This window comes from Zootoca vivipara, chromosome 1, assembly GCF_963506605.1.
Source record: "Zootoca vivipara chromosome 1, rZooViv1.1, whole genome shotgun sequence".
Lineage (NCBI taxonomy): Eukaryota > Metazoa > Chordata > Lepidosauria > Squamata > Lacertidae > Zootoca > Zootoca vivipara.
Window position 1 is genome coordinate 37722098 of NC_083276.1, and position 14769 is coordinate 37736866.

At 43.0% G+C, this 14769-nt stretch overlaps 1 protein-coding gene across 2 annotated transcripts in view; it reads right to left on the reverse strand.

The window, feature by feature from the left end:
* Positions 1-713: 713 nt before the first annotated feature.
* Positions 714-14769, reverse strand: part of AQR (aquarius intron-binding spliceosomal factor) — a 60463-nt gene continuing 46407 nt past the window's right edge. Inside the window, exons 32-35 of one of the 2 annotated variants that reach the window (XM_035110363.2) lie at positions 14542-14627; positions 13648-13822; positions 12868-12981; positions 714-6376 (exon numbers count right to left, since the gene is read on the reverse strand). In XM_035110363.2, the coding sequence (XP_034966254.1) occupies positions 6113-6376; positions 12868-12981; positions 13648-13822; positions 14542-14627 (639 nt within the window). In that variant the 3' untranslated portion in view covers positions 714-6112. Of the gene's footprint in view, positions 6380-12867; positions 12982-13647; positions 13823-14541; positions 14628-14769 lie in introns of both variants that reach the window. The other variant, XM_035110354.2, reaches the window with a different exon arrangement.

Genomic DNA, 14769 nt, shown 5'->3' on the forward strand with positions numbered 1-14769 from the left:
ACAAAATTCCAAAGTGGTGTACAAATATTAAATAATGTCATTTTAAGGTACTAAAATAGAAAGTTATGTATAACCATTTGATCTCAAGCCAGCAATGCAATTATAAAATATAAAGCCCTAACTCACAGCCATTAAAAACAACATACATTAACAGAACCATTAACTCCTAATTAAAAGCAAACTGCAAGAACTGTTGGTTTTTTTAAGGACCAACCTGAAAGGAAACAGGTAGCCAATTGTACCAAAGAGAAGGCATGAGGGAGGCAATAACAAAAATCGCATCCCTGGAGCTGCAAGACAGAGATGCTGCTAAGGATCAGGGGGTGGATCTTGAGGGTGTCATTGGTTAGCTATTTGAAGGGACCACAAAATTGGATTTCTCATTCTCTTAGAAGCGAATGGATTCAATAGGTCATCTAAAAGCATGCTGGCTGGGCCTGATGTCATGCCTGTTAGGATCGCCTACTCACGAGTGGGACCCTGGCAGAGACACATGCCCGACTGGGATGTCCTCTCCCTCCTCGTTGGTCGATTGTTGGGAGCTTTAAAAGCTTTCTCCAGCCCGAACATCACAGCGACTAATGCCAGGAAGCATTAGCACACTTAGGGATCTGCAGAGTTTGCGCAGTTGCATAACAGACCTCAGCAACTCAGCATTTTGGCCAATCTACGTTTATTTACATATAATACACTCGGAGCACTGCAACATGGCTCCCTCTCTCTCTAGCATCAGACAGCAAAGAGAAAGAACAAATGACATTAGTCCCACTTCAGGAAACACAGTAACACAAACATCCTGTCTTCGTCACTTCCCACTCTGTGGAATGAAAACATATACCATCATGTGATAGACAACAATCCCATGACAGCAGACATGGGGAATGAATCTTCAACAATGCCAACCTCATCATCTGCCCCCCGATAAATAACCTGTTGTGCCATTGGAACAGGTATTAAGGCAGGCATCCCCAAACTGCGGCCCTCCAGATGTTTTGGCCTACAACTCCCACAATCCCTAGGTAACAGGACCAGTGGTCAGGGATGATGGGAATTGTAGTCCAAAACATCTGGAGGGCCGAAGTTTGGGGATGCCTGTATTAAGGTAACAACTGGATATATTCCAAACTGTGCGTGCAAGAGGCTTCAGCATCAGCTCTAGCAAAATGAGACCTTCTTTAAAACACGTAGGCATACGCAATGGGGGTGGGGGGTAAGCACATTTGCATGCCCATAAGAAGCCACCCACTGTTCCTCGAGTTTTCTTACTAATAAGTCTACATCAGCAAACTTACTCGCTTCTAAAGAATTATAGTAACATTCTTTATAGTAAGGCTGGGAGAGAGATGAGTCAGAAGGAGCAGCTGTTGTCAACGCCTCCTTTTATTGCATAGTTTAGGCTGACAGGATGCCAGTGGGTGAATGTTGTAGGAGTAGGGAGTAATTTAGGACAAATGGCTCACCAATGAAATTTGACCTGCACTTATAATTGAGACGAGATGAAGGCATAGTATACGCATTACTAAAAATATTAAAAGTTAAGGTGGAGATACAACAGGGAAGACCAGAATATCCCCCAAATTAATCTGTTTAGGTCCATTAGTATCTATAACTGAATATAGTTCAGTGATTAGTTATCAAAGATGAATATTACAGTTAGGAGTCCCACAAAAAGAAAAAGAAAAAGATAGCAACAGCAGAGATTATTGTCAACCTGGCTGTACTTTTTCAGGTTATAATGCAACATGGCAGCAGTTAAAAGGGCAAGTTCTCCCACTGTGACAATTTGACTTCTCTTTAAAGGGTCAGGGGAGAGTGAACAGTCATTAAACCATTTTTCCAATCCCTTGATTTTCAGGCTGCAACAGGACCAAAAGACGAAGGCTGCTGCTCTAGCTGAAGGTTGTGCAGAATTCAGTTAAGCTTTCTGCCATTAGAATGATGAAAACAATGGGGGTAAAGATAGAGGTATACACCATATTGACAGGAATTAATTTTGGCAAAACATGGCTAACAGGCAAAACAATTACAATCTATCCCATGCATGCATAGCACTTAACAGATTCCCCCCCCCCATGCAAATTCAGTTATTAGTAATGCTAATGCCTACCTGCTAATTACATTCCCAGATAAAAACTGCTTGTGACACTCCAGAAATACTTATTAAGAATACCTCTCCGGTGCTAATATGTGGTGCACATAAGGATGCATACCCATCTATCTATTTTATATTTTAGAAAATAGTCTGTCTGCCTTCTGTGTGTTTGGACCCCACTCAAGATAGCATTGCCAAACTCAGCATGAGGGTTCGTGAGGTTGGGGCAGCAGCCTTCATCAATGTTTGGACACTCTCCACCATTTTGTGTCAAGATGGCAGTCTAAAAAAAATCATTTTGGCATGACTTTCCCCATTTTGGGGCATAGGTTTGGTCACCTCTCCAGATATCATTGTCAAACTCAGCATGAGGGTTCCTGAGGTCGGGGTGGCAGACTTTGTCGCCAACTGGAAGCCAGGTGCCAGTTTGAATCAAGATGGTGGACCGAAGTGTGACTTTGCTGTGACTTCACCTGATTTTTGGAGTGATGAGTCCAAACCCAAAAATTACACTATCCATTTAAAAATCACAATACTTTATTGGTGTCTAAAAATTCCCAGACAGCACTGGGCACTCTCCACTGGTATTATATACACCATATATGTGAAGAGGACACACTCCATTGACGTTCTATCTTGCAATGGGACAGTGGAGAAGTTATTCTTCCCCAGCCTTGGGTCTCCCACATGTTGGACTACAAATTCCAGAATCCTTGACCATTGCCCATGCTGGCTAGGGATGATGGAGGCTGCTGTTCACATACTGTTATTATTAAAATAGAAAAGTAAAATATATAGCATGACAGTCAACATTAGGCCTACTCAGAGTGGGCCCATTAAAGTTAATGGACACGACTAACATAGGTTCATTAATTTCAGCAGGTCTCTTCTGAGCAGGAGCTAGTTAAATGCAACCCGCAAGACCCAAGCATGTTCAGAACTGGAGTAAAGGGAGCTCAAAAAGCCAATTACTTAGGTCAGCACTATTGTGGACTAGCAAAACATCTAGCATTATGCTGAGCAGTGTGCATGTTTTAAGGAAGCCTTTCAAGAGATCCAGCAAGTTGCATCACCTCTATGAGGCACAGCCTCAGGGTAGCATTTCATTCTTAAACAGCAGCCATTCACTGACATGGAAGAAAGTAAAGCAGCAGTAAAAGGGACACCTCTGGGGTGAAAACTAGTACATTTGCTTCTTATCCACCAAGAAGCAAGGATGTGGCCATCTGTACACTCTTTGGCTTTCTTCCTTGTTCACAATGGAAACTTGGCCAAAATAAAATACATATATCACCGATGTAGTGAACCAGTCCTTGGGTATATTTGCTTTATTTAAGATTTCTTAACCTCTCATACCAACAAGGCACCTTCAGTTAGGATATCTGTTCCTGTTAATGCTTCACTTTAAGAAAGTCCCTTTTAAACATTTTGCCCTGCCACCAGAACACTCTTAGAAATGCTAAAAAGGAGCACTCCCTCCCCACAGTCCATTCCTTTCCCTGTACAGTAATTAGTAAACATTCCATGTCCCCAGACTATCAATCTAAAAATAGCTCTCCTGACAACAGAGATGTCAAATTTAAGCAGCAGGATGCTGAAGCGCCTTGCGACGCATAACAGGACTGTTCCAACGCGGCTGCTTGGTAATTCAGGAATTTATAGCTGATAAATGGGCCCTGTCACATTTATCTCCAGTAAAGATTGATGTGCCAAGACTTTTATTATCAGTTTCCCACCTGGATGGTGCATAGTTCCCCATAATCAGAATACCATGGTTGATAGAACATTGATGACCAGGCCAGTTTTCAATTTTAGGATCCATCTTTGGATATTCTGTATTGATGATGTGCCTATAAAACACTTAATAAAATTTCCTGTTTCCAAGCAGTGTCTTTGGGCACTTTCCCCCATATCCCTCACAAGTTGTGCCCACTTTACCAGCTTGACAAATGCCAGTGCAGACACCTTCACACAGCTCAGTGTCCCCAAAGCATGTCTAAGAGCTGGCCCCCACACTATAAGAGGCACCAATTGCCAAAGGAATCTGCAAAATATCACCAGTTGCTTATTGCACTCATTTGGGCCATGTACTCTTGTTATTGAGACTCTCATCCCGGCACCAGGTTAAAGTATGAGCAAAAATATCTCAAGTTGCTTCATTAAATACATACAAACTACCAGCAGCTGTTCCTGCCAGTGTTGGGATTTATTAAAAAAACCAAGCAGAAATAAGTTGTTAGATACTAGAATATTTTTAGAAAATAGGTTAGAAAGCAGACGATCCTTAGCTGAGCTGGTCACATGTTGCCTGAAGGCCTTGTACCATTCATCCCTGATTAAACATATGAATGTTAGTTTATGAAACTGTATCACAGTGTCTCTAAGCTGTGCACCATTAGTGACAGGTTAAAAAGCTGCAGTTTATTTTTATGCATAGTGGAACTTATGGAACCACATATTTCCAAAGCAATTTTATTTTCTTCTGGAAAGGCAATTCAAGAATGCAAATGAATAAGTTTCTAAATTAACAAGTGTAGATTCTGTGCAATGTCTGTGCAAGAAAGACTGAGAACAAATTGATTCTCATTAGATGAAGATATCTCTATCCCAGGCATCCCCAAACTGCGGCCCTCCAGATGTTTTGGCCTACAACTCCCATGATCCCCAGCTAACAGGACCAGTGGCCAGGGATGATGGGGATTGTAGTCCAAAATATCTGGAGGGCCGAAGTTTGGGGATGTCTGCTATCCTATATCTGATGCTGTGAGGAAAAAAATATTATGCTTCTTATTTTTGTATGCGGATAAACTGCAGCACCAGAGGCAAGGCTAATGGAATATATCTAATATAGCTTGAAGATTGAATGCTATTTTAATGATCTAGATCTTTTTGTGAAGCAATCCTATTGGCAACTTTACAAGCAAATATACAACATTGGCAGCAAAGAACGTGAAATTTGGATGATAGTTAACTTTGGAACATACTGCTTGTCCAGAGGATTTATAAATGTAAAATGATCTGCCAAGATGATTTCTCTCAGTTGTAAATCTGGAAAATTAAAGAAGGATGTTCAATTGAAAATGATTCTAGAACACCTACTCTGGTAGGATTTTACTGATCTATTTAACATTTTGCCTGTGAAATCAAAATCAAAGGCATATTTGCTTTTTTTCAAATTTATTCTACCCTTACTCCCGATAGCAACAAACCAAAGTGTTGCAAGACACCATGTTTTCACCAGAGTCATGAACCTCGCAAGGCAAATGTAATTATTAGATTTTGGATTTATTCATTTTGTTTGGTTTTCTTTTGATGTAGCAGAACTATAACCTTTTAACTAGAAAATCCAATAAAAAACTGCAAATATATATTTTTAAATAGCTCTGAGTCAATAAAGCATATAACTATGAGCTTATGGCTGGCCCCTGTGAAAACAATATGCTGGACTGGATTGGCCAAGAGCCTGATCCAGAAAGGTTTATGTTCTTATATTGTTATCCCTCCCTCAAGCTAATGACACAATTAATATGTCATCGGTTATAAACAGATCATGTGATAAAACTTCCTGGGGTGTACCACTTCAGATGCAAATACAGTAAAAGACTGCAATCTTTTCCAAATAAAATTCACCCTTACTAGCAGAAAAATGGGGCAACCCTGAGCTAAATTGTACAATCTCTGAGTGTTCTCTTTTCCAAAGCATCAAATCAGGATAAGGACCAAATATTGTGGTCTATGCTCACCCTAGCTATCTACATTGTATTTGATTAGAGAAAATACCTGACTGGAAATCTCTCTGAATTGAACTTTATAGTATCAAAAAAGGGGGAGTTACACAAAGGATTAATTAAAAAAACTCCACTTTACTAAATACACAATACAAGTAAAAACACTCCTTTGCTAACGATATGTTAGTCAGAATTTACTCTTGGTTAACAGTTGCTTGTTTTACTGACTAACATGTTTCGTAAATATACATATGACTGGTCATCTCTGTGTGCCCGCTTGAAAAAGAAAAGTTCATTTCTCTGTTCCATCTTCTGTTTCACTGTCTTCACTATCACTGTCTCTTCCAGGATGCTCAGGCATTTTCCGATGCTCCTCCTCAATTTCCTCTGCTACCTTTTGTTTCTCATTAACAACTTTCTCTTCTGCAGTTTCCATTGGTGTGGGTTTGATTTCAGTTTCTTTTTCCATTTCAAGATCTTTGCTCTGAACTTCTTCACTTTCCTGAGATTGAAGTGTTTCGATTTCTTCAACAAGTGTTGGAGGAGGCAGCAAGTTCTGCTAGTAAGAAAATTAAACAATTCATTATGAAAATGCCTGCTTTTTGTTTTATGAACAGACCCATGTTTGAATGCAATTCAGGACAACCTAGGCGTCCTACATCAGAAGACTTCAATACAATTCAATAATGTACTAGCATGTGAATACAGGTGTTGCTGCTCAGGAATTCCATGTGTACTGCTTGCTGACTGTAATTACAATTAATTTACTTAATAGTGTACTGTCATTGGTTATAAGATATGTAATAAAATAATTCTTTGACGTGAGATTCTACAAGTGAGAGATGCAATTTCAAAAAGGCTAGCTACAAATGAGGTGATTCACAGAAGTCTTATAAAGGAATCTACTTATTAAAAGAATATTTAAGAATTCTTGGAGAACAGGTGATGTCCTTGTAGTCTGGAGGCGGGAAAACGTTTTCCCCATCTTCCGTGTTTCTCCTAAAATAAGACACGTCTTATATTTATTTTTCCTCTAAAAAAACACATCACGGCTTATTTTCGGGGGATGTCTCTTTTTTTATTACCGGTAAGCATGGTACAGCATTATTAAGTACGGGGCTTTCTTGCGCCGCCCGCTGAGCCTGCTGCTGGGTCCCAGGGATTCACGCGGCACGGCTGAGGCTGCTGCCAGGTCCTGCAGCTTCGCGCGCCGCGCGCTGCCGGGTCCCTGGGCTTCACACAGTGCGGCGCGGCGCGGCTGGGGCTTTGCCCCGGCACCTGAATCATTCGGATCATTGGTCGACCGCGTCACTGGACGATTCCCTCTCCCCTTTTAGCTCTCTCTCCTTCCTCCACCAGCCCTTACCTTCACCTCTCTTCCATTTGTTTTGTTTTTGCAGCGTTTTTTTTTACAGGCATCCGTGGAGCAAGAGCACGGTGCCGCGAGTGCTCACGGCTTCTCGAGCACTGGCGGGGTGGCCGCGCAGGCAGGGGACTCCCAGCAGCTCGGAGCTGCTGCTGAAGAGAGCGCACACGCCGCACAAAAACGTGGGGTGCTGTTTTTGTGCGGCGTGTGCGCTCTCTTCAGCAGCAGCTCCGAGCTGCTGGGAGTCCCCTGCCTGCACGGCCACCCCGCCAGTGCTCGAGAAGCCGTGAGCGCTCAGGAAGCTGTGCTTGGAGTCCGCCCCTACATCGCCTGGGCGGGCGCTTCCCCGCCGATCAGCTGGAGAGCGGCGGTGTGTGCGGTGTGTGCGGCTTCAGCAACGAAGCTGCCTTTTCTCTGACCTCCTAGGGGGCTTTCTGCGGAGCTTCTTCTCGGTTGGAGACGCCTGGGGGCTAACTCCAGCAATGGCTGCGTTGGAGCGCTCACGCTCCCCTTTTCATTTGAGGCTCCTTTCTTGCAGCTCCTCGTGGCATCGGACGGCATCGGGGCCAGAAGGATAAGCCGCCGCTTACTTGTTTTTTGCGCGCGTGCTCGATTCTTCCGCAGGGGAGTTCCCGGGTCTCCTGCTACGGCCTCACAGCAAGGTTGAGGCGGCTATTTCCTCCTGCCCAGGAGGGTCCCGCGAACGTCAGGGTCGGGTAGGTACCGGTACCCCCAACACGTCTTATTTTTGGGGGATGTCTTATTTTTTTTTGGCTTTAAAAGATCGTGCCATGGCTTATTTTAGAGGCACGTCTTATTTTAGGAGAAACACGGTTTTTTCTTTTTTAAAAAAGGGGGGGAAGAAAGAACACCTAGGTAACTACTGACCGGTCTTAGAATGGATACTTAAATGGTTGGTTTGTGAGCACTTAGAAAGGAAGGATGCTGTGATTGCGAAGACTCAGCATGGGTTTCTAAAAAAACTACCGTATATACTCGAGTATAAGCTGACCCGAATATAAGCCGAGGCACCTAATTTTACCTCAAAAACTGGGAAAATTTATTGACCCGAGTATAAGCCGAGGGTGGGAAATGCAGCAGCTACTGGTAAATTTCAAAAATAAAAATAAATACCGTCCTATGCCTTTCCCAGCTGTCGGCGGCGGGGTTGGGGGAGAAATAAGCCGAAAAAAGCTGAGGGCGGCTTTTTCAGCACATTTTTTGTGCTGAAAAAGTAGGCTTATACTCGAGTACATACAGTCAGACTTATTTCTATTTTGATTGAGTTACAAGCTTGGTGGATAAGGGAAATGCTGTGGACATAGTATTTCTTGATTTCCTTAAGGCTTTTGACAAAGTCCCCCATGATATTCTTGCAAAGAAGCTGGTAAAATGTGGGCTGGAAAAGAAACTGTTAGATGGATTTGTAGCTGGTTGACTGACTAAACCAAAAGCATATTCACTAATGGTTTCTCATCATACTAGAAAGAAGTGACAAGTGGGGTGCTGCAAAGTTCTGTCCTGGGCCTATTGCTGTTCAGCATTTTAATATATTACTTTGATGAAGAAATCATCAGATTTTCAGATGACGCCAAACTGGGATGGGTAGCTAATGCCGCAGTAGACAGAATCGGGATTCAATATATATACCTGAAGGAGCGTCTCCACCCCCATCATTCAGCCCGGACACTGAGATCCAGCACCGAGGGCCTTCTGGCGGTTCCCTCATTGCGAGAAGTGAGGTTACAGGGAACCAGGCAGAGGGCCTTCTTGGTAGTGGCACCTGCTCTGTGGAAGGCCCTCCTAGCAGATGTCAAGGCAATAAGCAACTATTTTACTTTTAAAAGACAACTGAAGGCGGCCCTGTTTAGGGAAGTTTTTAATGTTTGATGCTGCATTGTTTTTAATATTCGGTTGGAAGCCGCCCAGACTGGCTGGGGAAACCCAGCCATATGGGCGGGGTATAAATAATAATAATCTATTATTATTATTATTATTAGTTTAACAGATTTGAGAACTAGGTCAAAACTAACAAAATGAATTTCAATAGGGACAAATGTAAGGTTCTACATTTAGACAGAAAGAACCGGCTGCACAGGATCCAGGGGTCTTAGTAGATCACAAGCTTAACATGAGTCAATAGTGTGATGCAGCAGCAAAAAACAAAAACAAGTGAATGTTATTCTAGGCTGTATCAACAGAAGTATAGTGTTTTTATTAATATTCCTGCTCTATTTTGCCTTGGTCAAACCATGCCCATAGTACAGTACTGTGTTCATTTCTGGGTACTACAATGAAGAAGGATATTGACAAGCTGGAATGTGTGCAGAGGGCAATGGAAATCAAATCTTATAAGGAAATTGGGAATGTTTGGCCAGGTAAAGAGGAGACTGAGAGGAAATATGATAGCCACATTCAAATATCTGAAGAGCTGTCACATGGAGGAGGCAGCATGCTTGTTTTCTCCTGCTCTAGAGGGTAGGTCCTGAACCAGTGGCTTCAATTTACAAGAAAGGAGATTCTGACTAAACATCAGGAATAACTTTCGGACAGTAAGAGTTGTTCAACGGTGGAACGGACTCCCTTGTGAGGTTGTGGACTCTCCTTACTTGGTAGATTTTTAGCAGAGGTTGGGTGGCTGGCCATCTGTCATGGATGTTTTAGTTGAGAGGTGTGGACTACTAGATGACACTTGGGGTACCTTCCAACTCTACAAATCAATGACTTTGTGTGGGGGATGAGAATGGTGTAAGAATGATGTTATTTTATTTTACTTATGGTACTTTTGTGAAGAGAATGCAAGACCACTGTGAGACTCCAGAGATGTTCACCCTCCCCAAGACCGGTGGAAGGTCCTGGAGTTCACAATTCCTGCCACCTCCTTTCATTGTATGTAGGAAGTAGCATTCAAACCAAGAAATTCCATTTGAGACTCTTGCTTCAGATGTTACATTCTAAGGACAATACAGGGAACAAAGGACAGTTGGGAAAAACACAGTGGCTGATCCATCCCTGAGTTGCTGCTCAAGGTACAAGGAAAAATAACATTTGAACAGGCTCTACTAGCACTGGGAAGAAAATGTCAATGTTTGTTGGGTTTGTTGACCTACGGAGCCTGAGATTGTTCTGCTGGCAGAAGGGGAGGAGGAAGGTGCATGTGTGGATATCCCACGTCCAAAGTCTGCTCATTTTCCCAAAACCCTCACAAAAATGTCCACAACTGCTAGCTCTGGAGTTGGTACAACTAATTTCTTTTCATAGTAGTCAAAAGAAAAATGGTGCCACAATGAAACAGCATGGCAGTGGATGTGGCACTCATTCTGTAGGCTGATCGCCACGGTCTCATCCCCTGACCCTGGTATGAATTTGAGTTAGAATTGCTCTGGCCAACTAAGAACAGACATATGCAGTAGAATTCTAGTATTAAAACACTGTTATTGTTGTTTGTCTGGATTGTGGTATATGTGTTGCATGTATCTAGGAAATAACAATGGAACTTAATTTATACAGTGATGCCTCGCTAGACGAAATTAATTCCTTCCACGGGTCAATTCGTGTAACGAATTTTTCGTCTAGCGAGTCCCAGTTTCCCATAGGAATGCACTGAAACTTAATCAATGCGTTCCTATAGGCTCTGGGAGACTGGCGGAGGCATGCGACGGGGCTTCGGAGAAGGTCTCCGAAGCCCCGTCCGATGTCGGCTGTGTGCAAGGCGGCTGGGGGAGAAGCTCTCTTCTCCCAGCCACCGCCTTGCCTGCCTCCCCCAACACGGAGCGCAACTTCAGAGGTCTCCAAAGTTGCGCTTCGTGCCGGCTGTGCGCGGCGAGAGGCGGCGGCAGGGGAAGACCTTCTCCCGCCGCCGCCGCCTCTCGCCAGCTTCCCGCGACACGTGTCTGGGGTGCAGGGCGAGAGGCGGCAGCGGGGGAAGGCCTTCTCCCGCCGCCGCCTCTCGCGACACAGAATGCAACTTTGGATGCCTCCGAAGTTGCGCTCTGTGTCGGGGGAGGCAGGCGAGAGGCGGCGGTGGGGGACGGAGCCGAATCGAAGCGGGCGCTGCTTGCCCCCGCCTGTCTTCCCCTTGGCTCGGGGAAGACAGGCAGGGGCAGCCGCTGCACCCCCGCATATCGGCTCCGCCCCCCCTGGCAAAGGAAGATTAGCTGTCAGCTTCCCTCGCTGACAGCTGATCTTCCTTTGCTGCTTTCTATGGCCGCGCTTCGTAAGACGAAGCGGCGGTCATAGAAAATTTTGTTGTCTTACGAATGCCTCGCGCAACGCAAAACTCTTTCGTCTAGCGAGTTTTTCGTTGTGCGAGGCATTCGTAAAGTGAGGCACCACTGTATTTAAAAAACCCTAATATGTATATTTTATTGTTTTAAACCATCTCATGCATATATCCCAGAAAGGCAGCCTAGAAATATTTTAAATAAATAAAATAAAACAAAGACCTCCCAACTTGCTCCTCCTTCTCTTCTACTGAAAAAGAGGGGGTCACACCAGTCAACTCTGGAAAGATAGCAGAGAATTCCACCCACCTTCCTCCATGATTCCATTTCGTTGTTCCAATGAGCTCTTTCACACTAGCATTTCTGCACACCATTAAACTGAAATTGCATCTGCTATTAACTCATGTTTCTGACAGCCATGTCATGGAGAGATTTCAAGAACGGCACTCAAACTTTGAAATGACTATATCTGGATCTCTTAATATGTGGCCAAAATGCTATTTTGGGGAGACTAATTATAGGGATTAAGGAAAGCTGAATCTCTCAAATAAGGGATTCCTTTGTCCCTGGAAAAATATATATTTCATGCTGCCGGATACAAACCGAGACTCCTTCTGCGATGCAGCTGGTATCCATGCATGATAACGGTTATTCGATTCTTTTTTGTAAGTATGGACTAATGTGATGGTAAAAATAACATCTCAATAGTGCTACAGAGAATACATACCAGAGCATTTGCTGCAAGTCTGCATGAGTTATGGACTTATCCAGTCATTGCACTATAGCCTGTAAGTGTTTGAGTATAAACTGAGCATGCAGACTGTTCTTCAGAGAATGTAGTCAGTGCAGCTCCTGTTCATATCAACAAGCCTGTTCTAGCAGAGCCAATATGCAAAAGGTGTTTTTCATGTCACAGGATGATCAATGGCATCAAATGGTTTATTTTTCTCCCAAGAGAATATTTTAAGGCCCCCCCCCAAACCCTATCCAGATTTGTATCAAAAGAATCAGCCAGATTCTTTAATGCTTTTTTTTTTTTGCTAAACACGAGGACATCAAGGCAGTGGTAGGGCCTCATCAACATGTTTTATAAAAATAGGTTTGAAATTGTTATGCTTCATGAAGACTCAAATTAATGCTGAAGGTATGAAACCAATCGTATGACAGATTTCAGAAACACTGCTTTTGCAAGTTCAAAGGAAGATGTCAGACCAGGCACCCCCAAACTGCGGCCCTCCAGATGTTTTGGCCTACAACTCCCATGATCCCTAGCTAACAGGACCAGTGGTTAGGGAAGATGGGAATTGTAGTCAAAAACATCTGGAGGGCCAAAGTTTGGGGGTGCCTGGGTCAGACGTTTACTAATTTACTTGTTATCAAAGATTTATTAAGAGTGTGTTCACTCAAAAAATTCCCAATGTTAAAAAGTACGTTTTCTCATCTTTCAGTAATATTTACCTGTCTGTGCTGGCGTGTATTCTGTATCATGTGCATATACATGTTGTACACGAAGTTGGCCATCTGAGGCATATTCTTTATAACATGGACTTGGTGAGATGGGTGTTCTCCATTCTAGAGGAGGAGAAAAAAGTACTATTGAGATATTTAAAGCAAAAAAATGAACATAAGAGCACTTTTGTAATGAGATAAAATATTCAAAATCCTACCAATACAGGTTATGCCTTAGGAAGGAAAAGGCAAAGCTCCTTTGTACTGAGGAAGACCACTGGTCCATCTAGCTCATAGGAGCCCTAGGAGTTTAGGCAACAGGCATTCCTAGTCCTACCTTACTTAATAAATATATATATATACCACTTAACTGTAAGAAAAAACCTCTAAGCAGTTCACAAAAATATAAAACTAACTATTAAAACTCTTGAAGAAGTTAAGAACAGGTATTCAAACACATTCAAAAGATGAAGATAGCTGAACAATGAAGCGTGGTCTGCATGTAAAGCACATGCTCTACCACTGAGCTATACTCCTTGGGTACCATGCAACCCACTGTGCTGTTCAGACAACCAGACTTCTACTTGTGCAATGAAAATTCATGTTTTTCTCCTCCCCCTCCCGCCACCGGTGCATGCTCAAAAACTGCTCCAAAGGATTGGAGATTTTGTGGGCGCATGGTGGGAGCAGAAGAAGGGGAAGTCGTGTTGTGCGAGTGTAACTCTGCTTGGATACAACCCAATGTTTCAATCAGACTGTATTTATGTAATTCAAGACAGCTCTCCATACCTGCCGGACTGCTGGAAAATACTCCATAGGGATTATATGCAGTTGAAGAGGACGAGCAGTGAGCTGGCTGAAAGCTGGAGTCAGCTCAAAACAGTTCTGGAATAGCGATACTCGGGCAAAAATATAAAGCCCAAGTCTTGCTCTTGACATAGCAACCACCAAACGCCGAACATCCCTTCAAGAAATAAGAAGGAAATTGACACTGTTAGAATCAATGGCAATTGCTGCAAACTTTGCAGATCTACCTGAATGCTGAGAATTAAAGCTAGGATCTCCTGCATGCATGGCTTGTGCTCTACTCCTGAGCCTTTTCCAAAAGGAGTGATACACCTGAGGTCATGGGGATAATATTTTCGGCACCATTAGGCTGCAGTTTGATCTGACATAGGAAAATCTGCAAAACATTTTATTTCCTCTTCAACTGTTAAAGGTACTTAATGGTTTGCCTCCCCACCACTGCACGCTTTCTCCTACGAAGCTCTGGAGATGCCATTGATCACAATGACCTCACTTTTTTGATACAATATCAACAACTCCAATTATTATTTGCGTATCCGTATGCATGTTCAAATACCACAGGAATAATTATGGGGATTATCGTAATCCACATCTCACTAAGGCGTAGGTTGATCAGTCATCCTGGCAAGGGTTAATTCCAGTTGTGGTTTAGCACCAATGATACCCAATTAAATTTATCACAAGGTGGGCTTATTAACAAAACTCACAAATGTAGTGGGTGCAGTTCGGAGGATTCTAAATGCAGGAAAATACATTCTGAGTAATGATTGGGTGAGAGATAAGCAAGGATCTATTGAGCTCTGCCTGAGCCAACTTTATGACTACTACACAACACTACTTAGATTCTGCCCTTTGCGAAGATGCGTTATTACTTACCTCAAGTGGCCAACTGCTTTAGTTCGCACAAGTGAAAGGATGATATAATCATTTTGCTGTCCTTGAAACCGGTCCACAGTTGTCACCTAGCAAAAACGCGGAGAGTGTTAATTCACTGGCATCTCACTGAGATTTCCAAAGAGCATTTGGAAAATTAACTATGAAGTATAGCTAGTGAAAGCAAGCTGGCCTTTTGGTGCTAAGCTGAAAGGTTTCTTTCTGAAAAGA